The sequence below is a fragment of the Channa argus genome, chromosome 19 (genome assembly GCF_033026475.1).
Source record: "Channa argus isolate prfri chromosome 19, Channa argus male v1.0, whole genome shotgun sequence".
Lineage (NCBI taxonomy): Eukaryota > Metazoa > Chordata > Actinopteri > Anabantiformes > Channidae > Channa > Channa argus.
Window position 1 is genome coordinate 2,396,309 of NC_090215.1, and position 26,359 is coordinate 2,422,667.

Sequence of the window (26,359 nt, forward strand, 5' to 3'; positions counted from 1 at the left end):
TAATGCGGCTATAAGTCTGCTAGAAGGGCTGTGCCTCAGGTGGTTGCTGATGCTTATACTTTAGTGTGGAAAGAGTTTGGAGAAGCTATGGAGAATGACACTTATCTCAAGGAAGTTTTGGCAAACCTCTGGCCTCAGAAAGGGAAAGCAGAGCTTGGCCAAGGCAGTACTCACCAGGAGAGGAGAACTGCTTGCCCTGACAGAGAATATCATCGGACGATGGAAGGAAAACTTTGAGGAACTCCTGAACCCGAAGAGCATGCCCTCTGAGGAGGCAGAGTCTGAAGACTTTGGAGAAGCTTTGTTCATATCACTGATGGAGGTCTCTGAGGTAGTTAAAGAGCTCTTCTGTGTGGATGGGATTTGCCCCAGGATGCTGAGGGGTCTTGACTTTGTCGGGCTGTCTTGGTGGACATGCCTGTTTGGGTACAGTCCCTGTGGATGGGAAATCTGGGATAGTGGTCCTCATTTTTAAAAAAGGGGACGGGAGTGTGTGCTCCAATTATTGGGGTATAACACTGTTCAGTCTTCCTGGAAAAGCCTATGCCAGTGTGATGGAAAAGAGGTTTTAACAGATTGTCAAACCTAAGATCCAGGAGGAGTATTGTGGTTTCTGCCCTGGTTATGGAACCATGGACCAACTCTTTACACTTGCAGAACTACTGGACTAAAGTCAAGACTCTGCCTCCTCAGAGGGCCTGCTGTTCGGGTTCAGGAGGTGTCATGTCAGTATGCCCATAAAGTCTACATGTGTTTTGTGAACTTGGAGAAGACTTATGGCCGTGATCCCTGGAGGGTTTTGTATGGGGTGTTGCAAGAGTATTGTGTGCTGGGTCCATTGTTACAAGCAAGTTACAAGGTTCGTCTGTATTCTCCATAAGAAGTCAAGCATGTTCTCAGTTGGTGTTAGCCTCCATCAGGGTTGCCCTTTATCACCAATCTTGTTTGTGATTATTAGGATTTCTAGGCGCAACTTGGCGGTATAGAGTGTCCAGTTTGAGTGCCTCAGAATCTCTCAACTGCTTTTTGCAGATGAACTTCAGCACGCACTGGAATGGTTTGCAGTCAGATGTGAAGTCTGAGGCCAAGGTTCTCTGAATCATGAGATTAACAAGTGGATTGACAGCAGTAATACTAGCACTATACCAAACTGTTGTAGGAAAGTGGGAGCTATGCCACAAGGAAAGGCTCTCAGTTTACCATGCAATCTATATTCTATCCCTTGCCTATGGACATAAGCTCTGGGTAATGACCGAAAGACTGAAAATTGAAATTAGTTTCCTCTGTAAGGTGGCTGGGCTTAGCCTTAGAGAAAGGGTGCAGATCATAGACATCCTAAGGGAGCTTAGAGTAGAGCTGAGGTGATGTGGGCATCTTATAACTCATATCTTAAAATAACTTATATCTTATAAGGCTTTTCTATGCATGCCCAGCTTATAGGAGACCTTGTGGTCTACCACAAGGTCTCCTAGAACTAGAACTTGTTGCAGAAAGTATATATCTCCTCTGGCCTGGGAAGGCCTCAGAATCCGGAGGAAACCGGATGAGGCGGCTGTAGCTCAGCTGGTAAGGCAGTCATCCATGGACCACAGGGTCAGTGGTTCAGTCCCGGCTATAAGTAGAAGTGTCTCTGGGCAAGACACTGAACCCTAACAGCCCATTCCCATCCCCAGCTGTGCAGTGCCGGTCCAAGCCCGGTAGTAATTGGGGTGGGTTGCATCAGGAAGGGACTTTGGTGTAAAAACTGTGCCAAATCAACATACGGACAATGATCCGCTGTGGCGACCCTGAACTCACGGGATGCTCCTCACCTGCCCAATACCATCCCTACAGTTAAGCATTGTGGTGGCAGCATCATACTGTGGTGGAGTTTTTTAGCAGCAGGGACTGGAAGACTAGTTAAGGTTGTGGGAAAGCTAAATGGTGTAAAGTACAGAGATATCCTCGATGAAAATCTGTTCCAAGGCACACAGGACCTTAGACTGTGCCAAAGTTTTACCTTCCAAAATAACAACAATCCAAAGCACACAACCAGACATTCAGTGAATGTCTTAAAGTGGCCCAGCCAGAGCCCTGACATAAACCCTACCGAACATCTCTGGAGAGACCTGAAAATAGCTGCCAGTGATGGTCCCCATTCAACCTGACTGAGCTTGAGAGGATTTGCAAATAGCAAATGCAAGATACTGAAAATGTATATCTATTATCAGGCAGCAACATAACAAAATAGAAAAAAGATATAAGATTGGGTCTGCTTTCCAAAAGCAATGTATATAAAATATATAGTATTAGTATAGTATTTATGGGACTAACAGGCCACTTGTTCAGCAAGGTTTGGCCCTTGGAACAACATGGACACAGTTTCCATTAGATCCATTAGATAATTGCAGATACATTTTACCAGTCAAAACCATTTTAATGAAATGTATAGTATTTTTATTTAATGAAAATGCACAGATATTCTGCTATGGTTTACTTTTATAAAAAATACAAATGTTCTTCTTCCACAGAGACTTACATAACAGCAGTATTTTACAAGCCCATCTTTAAAAGAACGGCTACTACATTTTCTAATCATCTAGCTTTACATGGTAGCAAATCTGCAGGACAGGTTGCCTTTAAAGTTTAAATACTTTTAAATAGACTTTAAAATGGACAAAACACTGTAAACAAAACTGATTGGCAACAAAAACACAGCTATAATATAGGAAATTGCTGCAGACAAAATGTGGACACTCATGCAGAAGCTATCAAGAGCTTTCAGCTGGCAGGCTCAACATACAACAGCTAAGGCATACCAGTCTGATCAGCAGCAAAGAAAAACTGTAAAAATGTGTCACATGTTTTCCAATAAGATACAGTCATTTGTGTCCATGCTCAGCCAAGAATCCAGAGCCACAAATGGCAAGTAAAGATACCATAATCTGTACTTGACAAAGGAAAAGTTAATTAGGAAGTCCTTGTATTACAAACAATGGGGCTTTAGTTGTGGGGAGAAATGCGGTGTTTAAGAATCATCATCAGTTTTTATGACATGAAACAGAGTGACATTAAATATTACCTGGTGTCCGTTATTCCAGGCATAAAGTGCTCTCTCTCGTGCATTGTAGTCAAGCATGGAGATGTGAAAGTACTGGTTGTGGAAAGGAATGTCTATGTACTCGTAGGTCGAAGTCTTCGTTGAGTAGGCGTAGTACACTTTGGCTCCCGACAGGTGGGAGTTAGTGATATACAGCGTCCCGCAGATCATGAAGGACTCGCCCGCATTTCTTTTGGAGTATTCAGTGTTCCAAGTCTTCAGGACCTGCAGGGTGTCGGGGTCAATCTGGGATATGACGACATTTCCCGCGTTTTGATTAGTGGCGTACACGACCCACATTCCCAGCTCATCAGCCATCACGTCGATGTCGGAGTATCCCCCCCATGTGTACGGGTACATGTTGTGGAAGCCGGCGAACTCCAGAGCTCGTTGGGCCAGCACACTGCCCGTCTCAAAGCTGTACTTGACAATGATGTTGCTCTGGTATTTGTTGTAGTAAAGTGATCCGTTGTAGACGATGTGATTGGTTCCCTCCCATTTGAAGGGAAGGCTATAGGTTCGGGAAACCACTCCAGCTACAAAGTCTTCCACTGTCTTGTACTCACGCACAATCTTGCTGTTGGTGTAACTGTCCATGTACCACACCTGTATCAAGAGGATGAACACAATGAACAGTGACAACCTGATGGAAATCATTTGCATAAATGTTCCAACATAACATCTTTCAGTTCTGACTTCATGTGATATTTAGCCAACTCACACAACGCAGCACAAAATAGTGTACACAGTGCACGAGCATTGCAAAGCAGTCCCCCTGCTTTCACAACTCACCCTGTTGTTTCTGCTTGCTGCTAGAGGATCGGTCATCCATGCCCCGAACCGGGTTCCAGATGTCTTTATTGTAGCAGGTCCAGTGATTTTCATTAATTTCCCACACGCTGTTAATAAAGAAATGCAGCGATAAGATGCGCTGGGGTGGTTTTTGTCTGTAACTAGATTTTTCAAGCCAATTTCATGCCTGTGCCACCAGAGAGTGGGCCCTCTGTGCATACTAAGATAGCACCAGCAGCAAGTTGCTTTGTTTAACTTAATGATGTGACTGCTGTTTGTAGCAAGAGGCAGCTCAGCTTTCTTACAGTATGTCTGTATTATCTAGTGCTGTGAACAAATACTAGACCCCCCCCTCTTTTTGTGTGTATTTCATCCCAAACCGTCTCAGATCTTTAAACTATATCTAACATAACAAAGGAAATGTGAGCATACACAAAACACAAGTTTGAGATGGCCATTGGGTTTACTTATGCAAACAGGTGGTGGCTGTCATTTTTATGTAGCTTCATGCCATCACAAACCTGAAAAAGCTGTAACAGTTCTGCAGCAGGTGTCAAACTGTATAATACTGAGCATCATGTGAAGGGCCACGAATTGCTGCAAGCTGAGAGGGGAATCCTGTGTACTGTGCCTATCCTTTCTATTCATGGATCTAACTGTATAATGCAACAGATGATTACGTACAACTTACACTTATTAACGAGGTAGAACATGCTGGCATTTTGAAACACTTGTAATTTTATTTTCTACAAAAATGGCAAAGACAAATGGCATGATGGGGTTTGAGTGATTGGATCACACTTGTATTTAGTGCTGTGTATGATCCGAATACCCAACACACATCCATCCATCTACCCATTATCTAATCTGCAGACCCTGTGTGAGGTCGCCGGGGGGGCTGGAGCCTGTCCCAGCTGATACTGGGTGAGAAGCGGGGTACAGATATAAATTTTGAGTGCAAAAAGTGTCATTAAATATTTCATGAGAATCTTCGACGGTTTAATGGGTCAAACATTTTAAGTTAAGCATCGTGAAAAACGGGTCCAGTTACATCTACTGTAAACCGAACACCATAGCTACATTCACACATGGTGGTGGTGGTATTCTGATGGTGTGAAAATGGTTTGCTGCATCAGGATGACCTGTTATATTAGACTGAAACATTTTTTGCTTCAATGAATACAATAATAATATCAAACGTGTTTTTTATGTTTGCCCACGTTGCCTTTGTTCGACTTTGTTATAGGTTTCCAAACTAAATCTAGTTTATTATTAGCTCCACACAACGAAGAAATCAGGAGGGGGTCTAATATTTGTTCACAGCCTTGTGAACAATCCACTTTCTCCATCTATAGTAATATTCATAAAACAGAAATGTGAGGGTTATCATTTCGTACATGTATTTCTAGAACTGTTTTTCTGTGAGAAACAGGCAGACATTATACATTTCTATTTATATTTCCCTGTGGTTATTTCTGCAGCAACAAAACACTATAGCATGGAGACAAAAAGACTGTTACTATGACAACAGTATGGCTGTGTCATATTGTGACATCAAGCACTTTTGCTGGTGCTACTCATTTATTAGTTCCACTGTCAGTGCTATCAGCGATGAGACTGTAGAAAACAGTTATACAGTTCCCATTATACTAGAACGTAAATTAGTTGTCAGTTATGGTAGAATCCAGCCGCCTCCAGTGTTCACTACTCACTGAGTTTGCCCATGCAGCTGCGGAGCCTGCTGTCCAATCGCAGGACTCGCTGATAGAGCTCATCATAGTCGTAGGCCCCGAGTTCCTCCTGGATGCCTGTCAGCACCGCCGACAGGTTCCTGATCTCCTCCTTGAACTGGGAGATGAGCGCAGCATCCATCTTGTATTGCTCCAGCACAGGGATCAACGGCTTTAGCTCGTCCATCTTCTCCTTAAGCTCCTACAAAGTGACAGTGACAGCAGCATAAATGGAAAAAAGAAAAGAGTGGAAGAATGTGGCAAGGTGAAGTAAAAAACCGACAGTTCGTTTGACAGAAGTTTGAGAGGAGAATAAACCTTCGGTACATGTCAAATATTTCTGATCTAAAAGAATTATTGTGTGAGCCTGGAGCACTGCAAACTGTAATTTTGCCCATGGCCTTGTGGTTCTCCAAGCTAATGTCATAGTATTAACCAGGACAAAACAATGTGAATGTGATGTATAAAGCACCCAATGGGACAGTCATTAGTTTTTTCATTCATTCATCAATCCATGCATTGTGAAAACTCAGCTTGTGACACACCATATATTTATCCACTATGGAGGCCAAATGAAACGGACAATCCTCCAAGTCTATTTCTGTTTGTCTCTTGTACTGTGATATTGGTGGTCGACCACAGTGTTATTCCTGTCATGCTGGTGGTTATTGTGCACAGTTGTTTCTGTGCTATTCAGAGATATTACTACTCCCTCAACAGCTGTCCAGTCAAATTCACGCAGGGTAACTGCAGCAGTAAAAACAACCTCTAAAAACAGCCAAAGATGAAAGTGCTTTCTGAATTAAAGAAGCGCTTTGGTATGTTTGATTCGGTTTACATATCCTTTATTTTATCACACCTACTTAAAAGAGACATTCTTCTTGTCTTTGTCAAAAACCAGCCTGTCCATCCTGTTCAGAGGCTCTCGAAACAAAGGGAAATAGAATGATTTGCTAGTTGGATGCGGCTGTTAGACTTGCATATGAAAATCTAACCTACATGGTATCTTAATGGAACATACGACCAAGGTGCATAGCAATCACCAGTTAATTTCACTGGGTTTAAATCGGATGCAGGCTCCAGTTCTGCACTTTTCTCTTTTTTATAATAACATAAATAATCATGAAAATAAATCTCAGCTGAATTGCAGCACTGCAGGTTTAAGCAAAACTTGTGATCACAGTTGTCTTAAATAAATCCTAATAAACAGAAAATATCCATTAAAGCAGGCTGTGGAGTACCTGGAAGTTTTTGGCCATGATGGATTTCCTGTCATCCTCAATCTGTCTGAACTTGGTCCTCAGGCCTTTCATCTGGTTTTCCATCTTCATGACATATTGGAAATCTCTCTGCGTTCTTAGGTTCAGTACCTCAATGGACTGTGACATGTTTTGTACCTTGAAAAAAAAACGAGCCACAATAAATGATCATCTCAACGTGGGTCATAATACACAAATGTGACATTTAGCAGTGTTGTATACTGCAGTTAACTCTGCAATTGTTAATTCCTTACACTGCCACTAATTGAAAGGTTCTTGGATGGCTGCTCATGGTGAGCTTGTGTTTGTACATTAATGTATAACAGACTACTGTTGAACAAATGTGGCAACGCCTACCAGCAGTGTACCTGTATGAATTGCACATGGAAATAAACTATCTATTAGAAAGAAATTTTATGAAACTCCTAAAAAAAGATTTGTATTTCCATCTTTAGCAGAAAAGTGTGTTTATGTGTGTGTGCTGGTGTATGTGCATGCTGCGCTGAGGGTGGTAAATACCCCACTTTACACGTGCTTACTTTCTCTAGTAGCTGGCGGAGCTGTCTGCTCTTGGCATCTCTGGAGCACAGACTCTGTTCTGGTGCCACCACTGTGCAGATACATCGCCCATCAGCATCCTGGGCTGAGCTGTACACCTGCCAGCCCTCCTTTGGGCCGATTGTCTGCACGTACAAACAAACACGCATAACCCACTCTAGACTCAGATATGAGTTTTAGCATTGCACAGACATTGATTTATGTGATACTGGTTTAGACACCTGTTAACCACAAGTGTTTCTAAGCACAGCAATGAAGACTTGCTGCTGCGTGTGTTCACTTTGATATTAGCTGGGCACACTGTGTCACTGCTAAGTATAAAGCCGAATATGGATTTTAATTTTTTTTCATGCCTTTATCTCATGAAAACAAAAGTTGGTTTCTCGGGACAAGATCAGTTATGAAAATGATTGTTTGGTTTATTTGATGACACCTGATGCCATCACATAATCATCAGCGTGTGATTCTTCTATGGTTCAACAGTGAATATGTTTAATTTCCAGTTTTACTGCAGTAGTAATTAGACTAGTGAAACAAACCACACTAGTGCCTCTTCTCTCACTCCCCCACAATACTGTGCTCCAACTAAAAGAGCACTATTCATCTGTTTTCTTCTGATGTCTTTCTTATTCTGGACCCCTAGAACACGCCCACCAAGTAGATAGTTCACATTGTGCCCTCTAGATCCCTTGGACAGTGCCAGTATCATTCACGCATACTGATTAAATCATATGCAGATGATGCCAGACTACTAATAAATAACCCCACATGTCTCTATACACATAACTCAGTGTGATGCTTGTTATTCCAAAGATTACAGATTACTAAGGCTCATTAACCTCTGGCCTTTTTTGCAGTTTTTTCAGTGGTTTATGTTTTATTCTGGAAAGGCTTTACAGTAGATATTCTACATATGTAAGCGGTGTAAAAACATGAGAGAGTAGAAGATAACATAATATACATTTCATACACAAATGCACAAAAAATAAACCCTATTCAGCGAGACATCTTTATGGTGCAGAAAGGTGCAGAAACAGGACGCTGGAAGCCAGGATGTTGATGCAGCTTTTTCTCAGTTCCATCTCTTTGAGCAACATTGTTATGACACTTCTGAGGTATCACTGTCTGTCATGTCACAATTGATTTTTTTTTTATTCATTTATAATTATGTGGAATAAGACTCTGAGCTTGCAGATGAATGAGAGGCTGTGGATCTGAGGTGCATGCATTCAGTCACAGTCACATATTCACTTATTCTAAAAGAAGCTGAATGCCGGAGAGGATGACACAGTCCATGGGCCACGCTACATAGATTAGGTAAAGCCAACTAAGGTGTCAGAACAAGGAATCAGATGCAAAATCATATAGTTTATTACACACACTTTGTAGAATAAGGCATCAGGTGTGATCAAATAAAGCTGCCACTGAATTTGATTTTAATACATTTTCTCATGATCACAATAGAACAAACTTCCAAATGAAATCTATTTTCTCGTACTGACACACTGTGATCCCCACCATGATTGAGCAGTGGGCTCACAGCGCTTCCAAAAACTGCTTTCTATTTGACCTGTACACCTTCTGCCAAGACACATACACACACGACTAATGTTGCAGCTGTTGCTCTGCTGACATGCTGCTCACGGCACAACTTCTGTGCAGACATGACATGCAGCTTATGATCATGAAGAATTTATAGGTAGGTTTACATTCTTTCCAGTCTTAAATAGTAAGGTGCCCTCATAAAACAGGTTCACAAAGAAACCACTTCTCAAGGTCTAGATGACTCAGAATCTTCACAGATGATCTTTTTAAATTCAATTGCATCAAAGTAATAGGGGGCAACATCCTCTGTGAAGAATATATTCAAGCGTAGTATATATAAAAATCTTTAGCAGTCTGAGTTTATTTAATCAAGTGAATATCTTCCAAAGTCAAAGTCTTTATGTGAAATTCCCTCTTTGTGTTTCAGGACTTGAGTTGCAATCAAATGCAGTGAAAGGAAAATAAAGAGGAAATTTAGTACTAGAACTGCTGCACATTTGGACCATATAGTATTAGCTAAATATGACTCATTTGGAAGGAGGCAGCCTTATATTGTCTTGAGATAATAGTTTCATTACATCTTTGGCCTCATCACTCACACAGGCAGCATCTTTTGGAGAAATCCATTCAAGAATTGTATTAAACCCAAACACTTACAGCAAATGAATTCTGTTTCAGTGTTCACCCGGGCACACGACTGTTGTTTTAAAATAGACTGCAAACCTAACCATTCATCCATCCATCCATGTAGGAAAATGTCTTATGGTCTGATGAAACCAAAATTGATCCATCTATCTGTAACCACTTTTCCTGTTCAGGGTTGTGGGGGGCTGGAGCCTATGCCAGCTGTCATTGGGTGAGAGGTGATCTATCTCAGTCCATCTTAGGGCCATCACAGAGACAACATACACAGACAGACAACCATTCACACTCACGCCTATGGGTAATTTAGAGACACCAATTACTAGGCCTTGTCCTCACATACTATACAGCAGTATGTGAGGATAGTTTGTGAACGAAGATTTAGCACTATTTCTCCATAACTGTCTTTTGTCTGTATTTTGAATTTACTGAATTTATTGAATGTATTTATTTATTTTGCATTAGCAAAAAGCATTAGATAAGGCAAACCTCAAAACCAGTTAGTCACAATTTCAGCTTATATGTATGGACCAATAGTAGCAAGGACGACAAAAGGAGAATGAAGACAGTAAAAATAATTTTGAAAGTGAGGACAGAACAAAGACGTAAAAACAAAAATGGTGGGAACCCAATGGCAACATTAACTAAATGAAAAACACAGAGAAATTAACCTAATTAATTAATCTAACAATCTAAATTTGTTCGAATGATTTCCATTAACATAGGTGGCTCAGTGGTAGAGCAGCAGGCCATGGGTTCAAATCCCACCTCACAAGTTGATCTTTGCAGGATGACAACTGGAGAACATGCAAACTCCACTGCCGTAAAACTCTCATCTGAAAAATTAAAACTGCAGCTTACACAGAAGGAAGACATTTAGGAGAGGTCAAGCTTTCTCCCTGCTCTGAATGATGGCATGTAGCTGCCTCCACTGGAAAATGCCTGGAGGCTGTCTGCAGATTTAGAACAGCTATTTTACTGTACTCAGCTTTCTAAAAAGTAGCTCTGCATTGTGCACTTGTCTGCTGACAGGATCTTCAAAACTGCTATCTGTCTATAATTGAGTCTACTTATTGAGTGTACATAGCCCCCGTTCATAACTAGTTGGGTGTTATTTGTGATCTCAGGATTTGGTTCATACACCACAAACATCTTTCTTTCAGAAACAAAAACCCCATGTAACTGTACTCACAGATATCTTGTGTGGCATGAATAAATCAATTATCTTCCACAATGGGACGCTAAGCCCAGAACCCTCATATTAACATTAGTAAACCTTTCGTAAAAACCCAGAGGTTGAAGCTTCACATCTGACCTTAGCTAATGTAGAGTTGATGATGCAGGTAGAAGGTATCAAAAGTAAAGGAACAATTGTGGTATTGCAGTGTAAGTCCCATTTTGTTTTCATGTGGTCTTGTAACCTAATCTCATCTCACCAATCTTACCCTGAAGGTTCTGTGCCTAACCCAAATCCATTTGTCTTTTTACTTAGCTTAACCCTGACGTTGGTTTTCCCAACCCTGGCACAGCTGTGTGTATCCATAAAGTCGCTCCCATGCGGTCGAACGGTAGTACTCCTGGAGCGTCCACTAGTGACTCCAAATGATGTACTGTGTGATTTATTACCTTGGGAAGCATTATTTTCTGAGGGGAACCTGTTGGCAGTGGACGGCTAGTGCTACATACAGTAAACGATAAAAGTCGAAGAATTGTTTCTTTGTTGCTTACTATTTAATTTACATGTCATTCCAATGCAGCCCTGTTTAGATGCTTTAACTTAAATACTTTAAAGAAAAAGATTGGCTACGTTTTGTTGAATATAAATCCCAGCTGTAGGGAAATATCACCAGCACGTTTGATGTTGTAAACTAAGTTTGTTATATTCACACTACAAGCTATAACTTGTACACTTTGAGTCATGGCCTTGCACCATATAGGCAAATGCTTTTTTTAATTATCCGCTTTGTTTTTGTGTTTAAACTCTTTACGTACACCGTATTTAAAATGAATGAGGGTTCCAAAACTTTAGAACCACCTCTTCTTATAATGCACTATGCAGTACGACAAATATAGAAACAATATACGATGTTTTTGGCCACGGGTCGAATCACAGAGTCTGTGAGGGCAAAGCAAATAAGAGTGATTAAAACTAAATACTAAACCGATCCCTTGTCAGTATATTATATCCTTAATACCATTAGTTTGCCATCATGTGTATCATGGGTTTGCTCAGTTTGCTTCAGTATAAACTGCTTTTATCATACAGAGAACCACTAGAACCCAAACCTCTCTGAATATAAGAGCTTCATTTCTGATGCTGCTCTAACAACTGTCCCGTTCTCTTCCTCCTAATGTGGCATTTTGAGGTGGTGGAATAAATTTGGTGTTTTCACCCTTTGTTGGTCCAAATTTCCTACGCGACTTCAAAATCACAGATGTTTGAATCAATGCTGAGCCATTTCCAAATGACGGAAGAAGCTACCTTTTTTTTTTTTTTTTGGGTTGTGTAAAAAAACTGTGGCCAACAGAGGAATAAAAGAAAGACAAGACGATGATAAGAAAGAACTAGAAAAGAAGACTTGGCTGTGAATTAATGGGTAAGTGAGGAAGGGGCAGGCATATATCCTACAACAGGCAAGTTTGAAGGCAACAAATATAAAATGAAAAGATGACGGACAAAACAAGGACGGCATCAACATGTAGAGAAGAGAAAATGAAGACAGAGGTAAAAGAATTATCCACAGTCTCACACAGCAATGCTGCAGCAATTAGCTTAACCACTTCTCTGCAAATATATGACCTGTCTAATTACCCTAAACGATGTGTTTTTGTCTAAATGTGTGTATTTACAATGTGTATTAATGATACAAAGACACATTTTTCTTTTGTTCTGTCTCTCACTGCCTCTGAAGACGATCAAACTCCAAGGCTACAATAGCTTCACAGAGCTGCGCGCCAATGTCTGGTCATTAATCATCCTCACAAAACAGCATCCAGAAGCTCCAAACTCCCCAGCTGCTCAGCAGAGTTTCACTCTCTGCACAGGCGTCTGTCACGTACACACACCCACACACACCCACACACACACACACACACACACACACACACACACACGCATGAGTGGCTACATCAAGTATTTACTGCTCTCAACCTGTTGCTAACACACATCCATGTTTCTTATGTTTCTTCCTTGATCTCCCAGTCTCCCTTTGCTTGGGTTTGACTGATGCAGTACTTATCAATATCTTTTGAGAGGGAAGTTGCCAACAAACAGTATTTTGTGCCAATATGTTTTAGTGTCAGAACCACTAAAGAACAGCAGAGTGTATAACTCCTCCATGTTTGACCTCACGGTGCTGAGCCTGTGTGTTTTACCATAAATGAAAAGAAAATAAATGCTCTCTCTCGATCAGTATCTCTCAAGCGTGTGCATTAACGCTTTGTTCAAATCAGACCAGTGACTCTGATTTGTACAACATGTACACAGATGAACCTGTAACTCTTTGCTTTGGAAGTGTTAAATTACTCCATGGGAAACACTGCAAATTAAGTTTCTAATGTAAATTTATTTTTGGATATTTTTCAATCATCTTTCTTATCTTTGATTCCAACCTTGTTATTAAATATAATCCATAGGGTTAAAGAGGGCAAGATGCAGCCAGGTGCTGATGTTATGGTGATGTTAAAGTCCATTAAAGCCGATTTGGAATGAGACTGAACAAGTAAAGTTTGATTGAATGAGTTGAAAAACCTCTTCTGTCCAAAAAGAACATGAAGAAGATTTCGGATAAAATGTCCTAAAGACCAAACAAGGAGGACAAATGGACTTGTTTATCCTCGATGCTCACTCAGCACTATGCTTGGTGAAAACCAAGCACAACATTTCAGCAGAAACACTGTGATGATTTTTCAGACACAGAACCTGGTCATTGCAGCCTCTCTATTCTAGATAATGTGAGACCATATATCCAACAGCTAAAGCTTGGTCAGAATTGGGTGATAGAACAGGACAATGATCCAAAGCAGAGCAGTAAATCTATGTCAGAATGGCTGGAAAAATAAAAGAATGGAGGTTTTGGAATGGACTAGTCAAAGTCCAAACCTTAACCCAAGTGAGAAGCTGTGGCAGAACCTTGCAACAGACCTCAAGGAACTGATGCAAAGTTATAAAGAAGACTGGACCAAAATTCCTCAACTATGACGTGAGACCAAACTGAAACCCAAATTCATACAAGAAACAATTACTTCAACTTATTCCAGATAAATCAGTCACATGTTGTTGTTTCTCTGAGGTTGTATTTGACTAATAGATCATTTTTATTATGGTTTTACCACCAAACAGAATAAAAAGAGGGGAACTAACTTTTGGACATAACTGTAGTCCTATGTAAAAGTAAATGTAACTCTATAATTTTGACAGGTCAGACATGTCATATTATTAGGAACCAACTGTATTATAGTATTCACCCAACATCAAACAGTTATTTAACATTGTGCTGGTATTTGAAAATATATAATTGGATGATCTAATAATTCACAGATGCAAAGATTATTAAGTGCAGGTGCAACTTATAATGAATGATCATGACATGATAATGATAGTTATAATTTTCAGTCTCACTACTTCGTCCTGTTAATGTTGGATTTTTATGAGGTGACCTAATTAACCTGAAAGTGGATCCTCAAACCTTTCACACTTCAGTGATGCAAGAGAGACTAGTCCAGTACTGTTTATTATTGTGTGGCATCTAACCATCAAAAAATAACCAAACGACAGCAAAAGAATAGAGGTGTTATTGAAATAACTTGACACAAAATGCTCTATGTAACGCAGTGTTGTTTTGTCTGTTGTCATGTCAGTATCATTACATTTTATAGAGACCTTTCAGTTCCCACAGGAATAATCCTACTGGCTTTGTTGATTCTTTAGTGGTGCATCCTAATTCTTCTGCATTTAAGACACCAATATTACCTGATTGCTTAGGTTAGATGAAGGCAGATGATGAACAGCCAAAAGGAGAAGAAGAAGCTTCTGTGTATTTGGGCCCATAGAGCATGTGGACTAGCAGCCCTCTAGAGTTGAGTCCTTTGGTTCCCCCAACCCATAATGGTGTAAAGCAAAATCATCCTATGTCTACCCTAGACTTTCTAAATGATATTAGACAGAAGGGATAAAATTCTAATACTAAGAAGAGTCAGCTCACAGCAAAAGTGATGCTCAGAATTTTCTCCTTTGCCTCCATTTGCAACAATTCTTTATGAGAAAAATTCTTTTTGGGCCAATGTGTGCTATGTGTTTAAAACTGAATTTGCAACATCACAGTCTGGATGCCAAAATTGCTTCAAAGCCCAGTGCTAATCCTAGAGGCTTGGCTGATACACATGCTTGTGATGTGGCACCACTAGCAGGTCAAAGAGTGGAGTCACTCTGCATCCATTTGATGGATGGGCCCAGTGTTTTGAAAAGCCAGTTATATTTCCCAGATCCTTTGACTGCGGTGATCCTTTGACTTTTCCTTGGGCATCAACATGATTTTGACGGTGGTGGTTTTGAACAAAAGGTCACAACTGTATTAGATGAACTGCAATGAAATTCTGAACAAATATTTATGCCCCCTCCAGATGCATCGCCATAACTCTTTTAACCTTTTCTTTTGCACCATCATAAGGTCAAAAACATAATTTGTCCAATTCTTTGATTTTTGACCGACTTGAATTTGATTGACCCATTTGGAAAATGCTTAGGAAAAATCTCAATATAAGAGTTACATTTTCTATCCTGTCCTGAGACAAATAAGGAATAGGACTAGTTGAAGAAGATTTACTTTAACAAACCACAAACTTAATCCATTTGTTTTGCAGAATGTAAGTCATTGATCATTTTACACACAAAATACATTATATGATAAGAATACTTTACCCCTTAAAATGTAAGAAATGTAACAGTGACATTCAAAATATATATTAAAAGTCTGACCCATTCAAAAAGCAGGCATAACATATTTGAATATGTAGGAAAACATGGTAAAAATTGTAACTGAAATATAAATTTGAAAAGAAAAGCATTAGTTGTTTATTAGTTACTTTAAGTTTCACAATTGAATTATTTCATTATGTACTTTCTGAATGTTTCTTGATTTTAAAGCAAAGTTTGGGTATTATAATTATATGTATCACATAGTGAGACAGAAAGTGCCACTACATATACTTCTGTAATTTTCCACATAACAATTATGATGTTTTTAGGAAAACTGTAAAGACTTTTTATGCAAATTATTTTTAACCATAGGAGAAAACAACTGAACTCTATTAAGCAGCTTCCCATAAACACATTTTAATTGAAAAGGTAAAAAGCCAAAATTCACTTCTTTACCTTCCAATGGCTCCTGCAGTATCATTGCGACTTCCTTTCTGAGCACAATAGTTGTGTCCAAATTACTGAGAGTTCAAAAAAAAATATACAGTCACACCAGCTCCTGCATCAGTATGTGTGATTGTAGGTGCAAATGGGTGAAAAAGAAGCAGCGTAGGGAGCTTTGAGTGCTAGTAGGTAGAAAAGTGCTATATAAGTGCAGAACATTTCCCATTTTATTCAGATTCCTGTTTTTTATTGAGAAAAACAGGATTTGGCAGCAAATGACTACTTTTGATGACATGTACAACATTTCAAAACTATTAAAATGTTTTATATCATTATACATTTTTGTAGAACTGAATTCTTAAGTTCACACTGTTAGTTCAGCTCTACAAATCATCATACGGCTAACATATGTCAAATATCTTGAAAAATAATTTCAACAAAGTTTTGGCAAATACACTATGAAACATTCAGTTCCAGATTGTTTTCATGTAGGTTAGTTAGTCTACTCACATAATGTGACGTTTTCCAGCTAATTTGTTGGAAGGTAGTAAACACACTGTAAAATATAATAGTTGTTACTGAGTCAAAATGATTATTGTCAAGATTAATATCTCAGCTCAATTCAGTTTCTTAGCTCAGAGAAATGTGGTACAAAGAAGGCAATTAAACAGTTCTTCAGCTGCTTCCTCCCGGTGTTTAGAGGTATTTCAAGTCTCTTTGGTCCATCATTTTAAAAAAACAACCAAAAATGTTAGCACTGACTTAACATCCTATCAGAGGAACAACAAAAGCATGTTTTATTATTACGTAACACCGTGGTCAGGCTGAATCTTCAGTGTTACGAGTGAAAATAAAAATCTTCTCTCCCCACTATCGCTTGTCACTTGAAATCTGCTCATATGCTGAATAAATGGATAAATGCATGATCGATCACTGAGAGGCAACGTGAACAGTGCACCTACACAGCGTAAGAACATTAATTATATCTTCCACAGCAGGGACCATCTCAGTTACCTGAGTGATTCCCTTTACTGTCATCAACAAGTGTTTTACCTTGGCTACAGCGCACTTACCTTTACCTTTGTCCTCATCAACCTTTTGGTGTGATTTAGGGAAAGACGTAGGGGGTAGATGAGGGTTTAGATACTTCTACATTGGTATGATATAGTGAAGATTGAGTTAGATGCTATACACTTACACACGGCTGGGAGCAATTCACCAATACAGTTCTAAACACTGTTTTCTCATTTATCCCAAAGTGATGACTTTATCCTGAGCATATTCTAAAAGACTAACTTTACACATTGAAACATTTCTTAACCAGTGGAATAAAGTGTGAAAGTAGTTGCACTTCAGCAAAGGAAGGATTGTGTTAAGTGCTAATGGGATCTGTTTTAGCCACTGCCAAGATTCCCAGCAAGTTCATATACTGTAGCTGACTGCACCGTAAACTAATCTCCACCCCGCTGTGTATAGCCTTGGTCCCTTTATTTAATTTCTTTGCCAGGCTCATAATGGCTAATTCCATTTGCTACGCCGCTGCAGCGTGAGACTGGCAATGGGAGGAAACTCCCCAGAAACATACCACAGGTGAGAAGCTGCTGCTAAAAGATTAAAAGACTGTCAGTGGAAGTGGCAGAAATCAATCTGTTAGAAATACAGACTAGACATCAACTGGAGCGGCAGAGAGACCACAACTGGGCAACTGGTCTAATTGTATACGGGAGCTATTGACTGTGTAAGGAGATGCCTTTGCTACTGCTAGATAACTAAGACCATTACAAGGAAGAGCAGTGAATTGGAATCTGCTCCTGTTTTATAGGATTTTTCTGATTTGATGGTTAAAGAACAGGTTTACAATATCTCAAACATGTCAACACTGAAACAGGTCTTACATTTCGTGAGGACTCCTGACCATGAAGACGTCACTTCCTGATGCCCTTCTAGTCGAAGTGAGGACTCACCTTGTTCTGTGCAAAAATTTATTCCATTGTGTATCTAAAGAGAATTTGAATTCATTGAATCAAGTTGACTACAATTAAACATTTTATATTATAAAATGTGTGTTTGGTGTTTTTCTGTTGAATTGCATTAGAAGGAACATTAAAAATGGAATTTTGTATTAAAAACATGTTTTAACTTTAAATTAAATGCGACCAATTATAAAAGTCTAGTTTATCTTCTAATAAACATTTTAATAGATTTTGCACAGATGGAGAACTGTGCGTATTGGCCCCTATCACTTACACAGTAAGCATCTTTTGGAGGAATCTCCTAAAAGCCTGCATTAACAGGAGCAATGGTTACAGCAAGTAAAAGCCTGTTTCTGTTGTTTTAGGGACAAACATAGCAAGAATTAGTCTGCTCCTACTAATCTGCAGGTTAAAATAGGCCCTTTGTGGTACTAAAACATGGGGGGAAGCCCTTACAATACATTTGGAAATAAATCCAGGGGCCAGTGATGTCAACAAAGCTCTATCTGTATCACAATAACACTACCATCCTGCCTGCCACAGACAGAGACCTAAACAGATGCTATCTATCCAGTCATCTATCAACCTGTCCAAACAAAAAGCCACCAGGGTATTGGAGGCAAGTGAAGTGGAATGCACATGTCAGTACTGTAACTGATGATCATGCTGTTTAAATGAGTTAACATTTTAGCTCTAATGGCAGGGGAAGATGAACTCGCATGTGCAGCCACCTCCATAACCAGACTGATGCAGACATCTAAGACAGAAATGACAAATGGAACTCCCCCTAAGCACAGCAGCAACAGCAATCCTGGCAGCAGTAATCCTGAGACCAAAAAGGTTCCAGTAAGATACTGAAAAAGAGAAGCTGCGTATTATGCAGGGCTAGAGGGAGGGGAAATAAGACTGCCAAAAAAAAAAAGGAAGAGAATGATGTGATGAAAGGCATGCAGGGGGATTAATTTCCTAGAGGCGTGCCACCTTCTTGCCTTTTTTGACCCCAGTGAAAAGAAGATTGAATAGATAATTCTGCCAGAGCTCTGCATATTCAGCCCTATAGCGAGTCCCTGAATGAGCTACAGCATTATGAAGTTCACACCCTTGTGATTCTTCTCTGGAGTGTGCTACAGTGTGTCTTCTGACGGAACAAGACAAACACGTCAGTCAGAAGCGGACGATAATGAGAGAGTCATCAAACATCATCAGTGGAGTAAAGCTGGTGGACGGCTCAGGGCCACACCAAACGGCACATGCAGAATGCTAAGCAGCCGTGGCAGTGCTCTGACATCAAGGGATTTTTTGCCATGCTAAGATAAAGCCAGGATGGAGCATGTCAAAAGCTACAATGGGTGTGTTTCTTCGGAGTGTCTGGGTGATCTCAGTGGACTAAACAAAGTACACCAGTGTAGCCAAATTTAAAACATAAGATGACAGGTTTACCACTCTTTCGTGATAGGTGTCCCTTCAATTTCACCTACAGTAGACTGTTCGTAGTTTGACTCTATTTCATTAACATGTGTAGAGTAAAGCGCTGTCTCATTAGTAATGAGAAAATCAGCAGTTTTCGAATCCCGGAAAAGGACATTGGTGCCACATTAATGCCACTGACTTAGACAGGGTCACCAAATGTTGAAGCACAGTCGGTTCAGCTGATTACTTGTTGCTCTTTGGCAACCACGGAAGTTTCTCCTCCTAATTGTGCTCCACAGTGGTGACAGTATGCTGAAAGCTGCAACAAAGATTCTTAGGTAGCCAGAGGAAAGTGAGCCTAAAACAAGATTATGCATCAAGTATGGGTGTAGATGTTCACAGTGGTTAAGTTTAAGCAGTGCAGCAGCCAAAAATTGCATTAATAAGACCCACTTGGACATAAGTCATAGCATCAGGATACTGCTTTACACTCTCAGATACCATTACGCTGCATTAGTATGTTCACTGCATTCCAGGAGGCACTTTGAAGTCGTAATGCAATTTATTTGCTGTAACTACTTTCTTCAAACTAACTTTCTTTACTTTTACTTTTGAGTTAGATTTCCCGTTTCTTAGAATGTCTTTCAGCAAATTTCAGGGAATGTGCCTAAAAGTATCATCTCCGCTAAAAGCCTCCTGAAGGTCTCCTGAAGCTGCCGCTGAATGAGACCTCTGCTATGTATGAGAGCGGAACGTTTGTGCAAAATCAAAACCTTTTTCTCTTGCAATTAACATTTCAGACTGACATTGATGTCATTTTTACAGTAGCTGTACTGGAGCATTTTGTTCACATGCTGAGTGGTGTGCGTGGGGGCTGTAGAATGGATGTATTAAGGGAGCTGGAGTCTGAGCATCATATGCTCGGCTTCCCCAGTGGTCACAAGGGCCAAAGAGCAATTCCCCCATACATTAACTAAGCGATGTGTAAAACTGCTCGTCGGACGTTACCAGGGTTTTGTAAATCTATGTAATAAAACTTCCTTGGAGCTTAGTTAAGCGAGTTACTTTCATGATGTGATCAGGAATGTGCAGGTGGAGCCATGCACATATACAGTTTGAACCATCCATCCATTATCCTAACCATTTATCCTGTTAAAGATTGCTTGGGGGCTGGAGCCAGTGCCAACTGTTACCGGGGGAGGTGGGATACAGCCATAACAGTTTGCAAGGAAAAGTGCATGACACTAAGGAGAAGTGGAAAAATGCTGGACTCAATCAAGAACATTAATCTAACTATCGTACGTTACTTGGATGTTCATCACATGATTTGACAAAAAGCTTCTTCTATAGAGAATCATTACAAAAAAGGCCGCTAGTGACATCTTTACATTAGAATTTTAAAGCAATTAATAAATTTTAGGAGAATTTGACCCATTTAGTCGAGCAAAATTTTCAAAATCTGAAAGAACCACAGGAAGATGCACCACCGAGCAGCCTTCATGCAAATGAGTGGGGCAACATTGTGATCCAATATCCAGTTCTCTTTAATACATCCATACTTGAAAATACTTTTTCTTTTGCAGTTTTCTGTTAAATGAGTGGGAACCATCTTTGAAATTGGGATCCAGTTCACGCAATACATCCATAGGCTGTAGAAACAGTATTGTAATATTAACCCTCGAATGACAGCAAGTATAAGGAGCAGATTAAAATGTGTGATTATCTGTTCTAACAGAAACTGCTATCGAAAAGCCACATTATTAACTTACTACAGTAGTTTGTAGTGTCACAAAAAATAGATTATGACTAAAATAAGCACAGCGCAGTACTTCTATCGTGTGGATGCTGCCCTGGAGCCAATGTTAGTTAATATAACATTATGCAACACAACACAATTTATTTCAATAAAAGGAAAAATCCTACTGTTTAAACAATTTCCTAGTTTCCTGAACAAATTGGTTAGAAAATGCGATCTGATCATCACCATTATCAACAAACACAATATTTCTAAGCTGATAAAATTCAGTTCGCATGTCTTTGTTATTAAGGAAAAACCTGTGCCATTATTTTGTGACTGTGTTTAGGCTTAGAGTTAGAATGGAGAAATAGTGTGACCACAATAATGCAAGTCTTTATTTCTACGTCTTCTAACAATTGCCCCCCGTTACATATCTTTATATCATGTATGGAGACTTCAAGTGCATTATATATTACAAGATGTCTGTGCTAAAAACATTAAAATACCAGCCACAGTCTGCGTTTTAGCCCGATAACGTCGGCTTCATTAGGTACAGTAGCTGAAGCTGATCAAACGTACCAGCCAAAGACATCATTTCTGCTGGGAAATCCAGTGGTTGCTGGCTATTAATGAGCAACCTGATCATTTCTACCACTGTCTGACACCAGGGTTTCACACAGAAATAGGATTTTTTGCATTTGATTGCAAACATTTGTTATCATTTAAAGCTGAATGTATGAGCACGAATGAGCTTTAGTAAGCGGTCAGTTGGTCAGTTTGTTTTATAGCACACTTTTTCTTTAAGTTTTATGAAACTCATAGCAAACTCTGCTGCTGCACTTTACCATGACTCTCCACTTAAGCCACTAAATAAGTGATATTACATTTTATCTTTGCTAGTAAGAAATTAACAAGCATAGCCCATAATCATTTGTCTGGCTGATTGAGTACATTTACATTTATTGAGACCACAAATGCCCACCATTCCTCTCAGGTCCAGCCTCTCAGCTCTCATCCAGTGATATGTGCCTGATATGGAGACCGCTTGGGCTGTAATTATAGTAATCATAAGGGGAACAGAGAGTGGGCTGTAACTATACCCCTGGTAGTTTCAACATCATGTCTCAACTCCTGTAATTATGCTTCCACTCTTTTTTAACTCACCCAGAGGAGTGAAAAAAAAAGAGCTTGGAACGAGAGAAAGTGAAGAGTCATAATTATCATATATAAAAAGACAGCAATTTCAGCTATTTCATAATTACACATTTTAATAATACCTGTGTTGATGTATCTCATTCTGGAATAACTAGTAATGCACCAGAAACCTGGAAAGGTCAAAACAGCACATTACAGGAGAAACCTTGTCCATGTCTGTCTCAGACATATTGTAACTAATCAACAGGATGAATTCACTTGCCTGACAAATATAATCTCAATTGAATTATTCGCCAAATATGCTGCACATTTCTAAAAAGCGACACATCCTACTACACAGTCAAAGGAATTGACAGAAAATTCATTAGAACCTCACACACAGGCTCAAACAGTCCAGCATCTCTCTCAGTCCAAGCAGAAACTGTCATATTTATACCCTGCTGCTGGTCTAAAAGATTCCCATCCATCATCAGTGGACTTGCTTTCCTTACTTCCAGTCTATCGGCTCTGACTCCCCCCCCCATCGGCACCATCCCACCGCCACCACCCCACACTCCCCAATCCACTTCAAACATGTAGCGGCACAACTAATGACTTTGCTGGCAGTTGTGTGCCTCAGTGTTTGCTTTGTTTGTGTTGACACATAGTTAGAGGATGTCATCTTTAATTTGGCCCCTGGTGGAAACGGTGATGTGAAATGTGTAACCAGCACTTATTTTTTTTTCTCCCGCTGCTAAATGGCTGTGTGAATGTGTAGGTGGGTGCGCACAGCCATCTCTCATCTTTTAATATGGCATCTGTGCCAAACAAATTTTCCCTAGCAAGCTTGAGTGTATCATCCGCATAAATGCTAATGTACGCTGATAAAGGCTTTCACACAAGCAAGAAGCAATACCAGCTCTTGGCAGATGACCCCCCCCTTAAAATAAACAATGCACAGTAACTTGGAAATAATGCCTTTCCATTTTTAACATGATGAATGATGAACAGGATGTCATGTAACATTTACTCTGCAGGATTTCACCCGCTAGTCGCTGCTGTGATCACATTTTTAAAAAAATTAGATTTTTCTAATGTGACCTCAAACCTTTCAGCGGAAGCAGAGCCTGAAAACTGTAACTCAGAAAATTGGTAAAACTGGCATTTCCATTACAAGTGGATTTGTGTGCGAATGTGAGTGGATGTGGGTGCTTGTGTGCCTGCCTCCCACCTACTCACAGTGGCTAACACACAGAGGGCAAGTGCCTACACAAACCTCCATCCCACTGGTGTTGTAGCTAAATCCCTAAGAGAAACTGTCCATAAAAATCCATTATTCATCCTCTAGTTTTGTTCAGTGCAGACATGAATATCATTTATTCTTTCACCACCTGGGTGCAAACATATTATAAGAAGGATTTACTGTAGGTGTATGGTGTACACTAAGAGCAGCACGGTGGTGGAGGGGTTAGTGATGGGTCTCAAAGCTCGAGGGTCCTGGCTTTGAATCTACCTGCTGGATTTATTGGCCCTGTCCGGGATGTATGATCTCTCACACCTGCTATGACCCTGAGGATGATAAGTGGTTGCACCTGTTCACTGTCTCGATTACTTCATCTGGCAGCAAATAATTGTGCAATGTGGAACCAAGTGGCACAAAGGGCTCTTTTAGAATCCGCCAAAAGCTTCAAACATGTGGTTGTTCCTGACTTCCTGCAACTGACTTTGAAATGTGTCCTTCAGGGAAGGATAGCTCTGAAAAAACATGAAGCATAACATAAATAAAATCAATGTGTCTCGACCTAAAATCCGAAAATCCAAAAATAATTAAGTCATTCGGTTGTGATAAATGCAGTTCTTCAATTCTGGCACCACTGTGATGTCAGGCTACTCAAGTCTATATCTCTTATCTAATCAATACGTCCCCCAGGTGCACAGTGTAATGTGTAATCATGAAATACACATTCCAGTCATCGTTTTGATCCCGATGAGAATAACACGATGCCGTTAGCAGCCACTGTGTAATTACCCGGCTGGCACAGACCATAAGGGAAAACTCCACTAAGCAAATATCTCATTCTCCGGGATTCTGTTGTGTACACAGTAGATGTAAAATGTGTCCCACTTGAAATCCATAACACCAGCCCTAGTTTTAGCCACTTTATTCAGGTTGAATGGATTAGTGTGAAGTTGCTCAACAGAACCCGCAGGAAAACAAAAAATTCATCACTAACGCATAAATTCCAATAGGCAACGGCTGCCACCTCTCACCAGATCAACGCAGCCTCGTGTACGTCTGACAGCCAGCGACTGACGGCTTAATAATTTCCAGTTTATTGTAATACCAGAAAAGCTTTTGCCTTGTAAAGATCATTTTGAAACTGTGAAGCCGAGGGCCTTTGGGGCAAAACTTAGCAAATTTGCACGCAGCTCTCGCTCAAGCAAAATCTTACACTCCTCAGTGGTTCATTGATTGAATCACACACAGAATGACTGAAAACTGAATGATACTCAGACTTAACACTGCACTAAAGAAACCTTCACAGCTTTTTGTTAATGCAATGATATAAACATACAGACGATGTATTAGAATGTTGATTACTCAATAAATGTTTCAATTAATTGAATAGACTATAGAATGACATAACTGAAGTACAACTATATGAACTGTTGAGCCTACTCTCCTCAGCATCATTATACTGTGCTGGATGTGGAGGGATGGAGAATGTTTTCTGTTTTTCTGTGGGCTGCTGCATAGTCAGAGAGAATGTGTAATGAAGTTTGAGCACTAGACTGGACAGCTCCCCACCCTCAGCACCACAGGACCCTGAGCCCCGAGCAACACATTGATTTCTCCATTAATTATAAGAGACTTTGAACAGAGTTGTCAGCTTTACTCATGGTTATTCCATCTTTTCCCCCAGTACTAAACTAAAACCCTGCAAGTGCACGTCCTTGTCCCTCAAATCTGCTTAAAGTGAAGCACACAGACACAGATGAAATCCCGATAAAATCAGAGGAACGGCATACAATTCAGACAGAAGACAGCCCTTGGCAGGAGGGCAAAGAGGTTCACTGAGACATATCCATCCCTCCTGCTGAACAGTTATCTTAATGTATCATCCTCTATCAGGCAGAAACCAGTCAGTCGCCTGTGCTTAAGTGCATAACAACAGAAAATGCAAAAGTGGGGGATGAATAATAATAATAATAAAATCATTTCAGGGAAATCTGAATTTCTTATGTGATGGAAACAGTCTTATAGTTTTTTTTCCTAGGTAAAAAAATTTCATGCAAAACTGCATGAAAAATGTGGTAGTTTTTTGTTTTCCTGCTTAAAGGAAAAACTCACATTCCCTATAAAACAGCACTTATACAAGCATGTGTTACATTTGCCATAGGCCCAGTCTACTAACTAGCTCTGTATGCCCCCCCCCCCCAAAAAAATAAACATCTTTGAACTGAAAATCCTGCTTGTTTCAGCCCACATTGGGGGCAGTGGGGGGGGGGGGACTGCAGACACACACACATTACCGTTCAAAGTTCATTGCAATTGCAGATACACCGAAGTGTGAAGCTTCCCGAGGAATTGTGACGTCTTGTCCAATCGAGGTAATTTCATTGATGGTAAATATAGGAACATTAAATTGTGACACTTTTCAGTGAAGTTTGGCGTGACAGTCCCTTCAAATTCATCTAACGCCAGCTCTGAAACCAAACAAGTGGAGAAAAGCCAGTAGAAAGCAGCGGATTGAGAAACTCACCATGGAGGGGTATAATCCGAAGATGCTGAGAGAAAGGAAGGAGTAGAGGATGCTCAACGGGACCCGCATGCTGACGAGCTCCGGTCAGCCACTTTTCTCCAAGGTGCAGTCCTTTAACATAGAGCTCCTGTCCTGGCTTTCACCCTATCGTTTTTTAAAAAAAATTAAAAAAATTATCACTGTGGACCCGCAGATACAGCGCTGTGGCAGCGGCACAGCGACCACACGTTCACCGGCATCACACCCAGCGCCCCCCCCCGGTACTGCTCCGACTGTAGCAGAGGCGAGGAAAAAAGTTTTGAGCGTGGAGAAAATATGGAAATATTTCAGTTACAGCAGACTGCAGGGGAGGTGCACCAAGGATGTGACATCAC

General features: G+C 40.2%; 1 protein-coding gene across 1 annotated transcript; it reads right to left on the bottom strand.

Moving 5' to 3' along the window:
• Positions 1 to 2,434: 2,434 nt before the first annotated feature.
• On the bottom strand, positions 2,435 to 26,128 carry olfm3a (olfactomedin 3a). Its single transcript, XM_067486938.1, has 6 exons — positions 25,986 to 26,128; positions 7,400 to 7,543; positions 6,843 to 6,998; positions 5,584 to 5,803; positions 3,872 to 3,978; positions 2,435 to 3,685 (listed from the first exon to the last, which is right to left on the bottom strand). Exons 1-6 carry the CDS (start codon positions 26,052 to 26,054, stop codon positions 3,008 to 3,010), a joined length of 1,374 nt encoding a protein of 457 aa, XP_067343039.1. The 5' UTR covers positions 26,055 to 26,128; the 3' UTR covers positions 2,435 to 3,007.
• Positions 26,129 to 26,359: the final 231 nt, after the last annotated feature.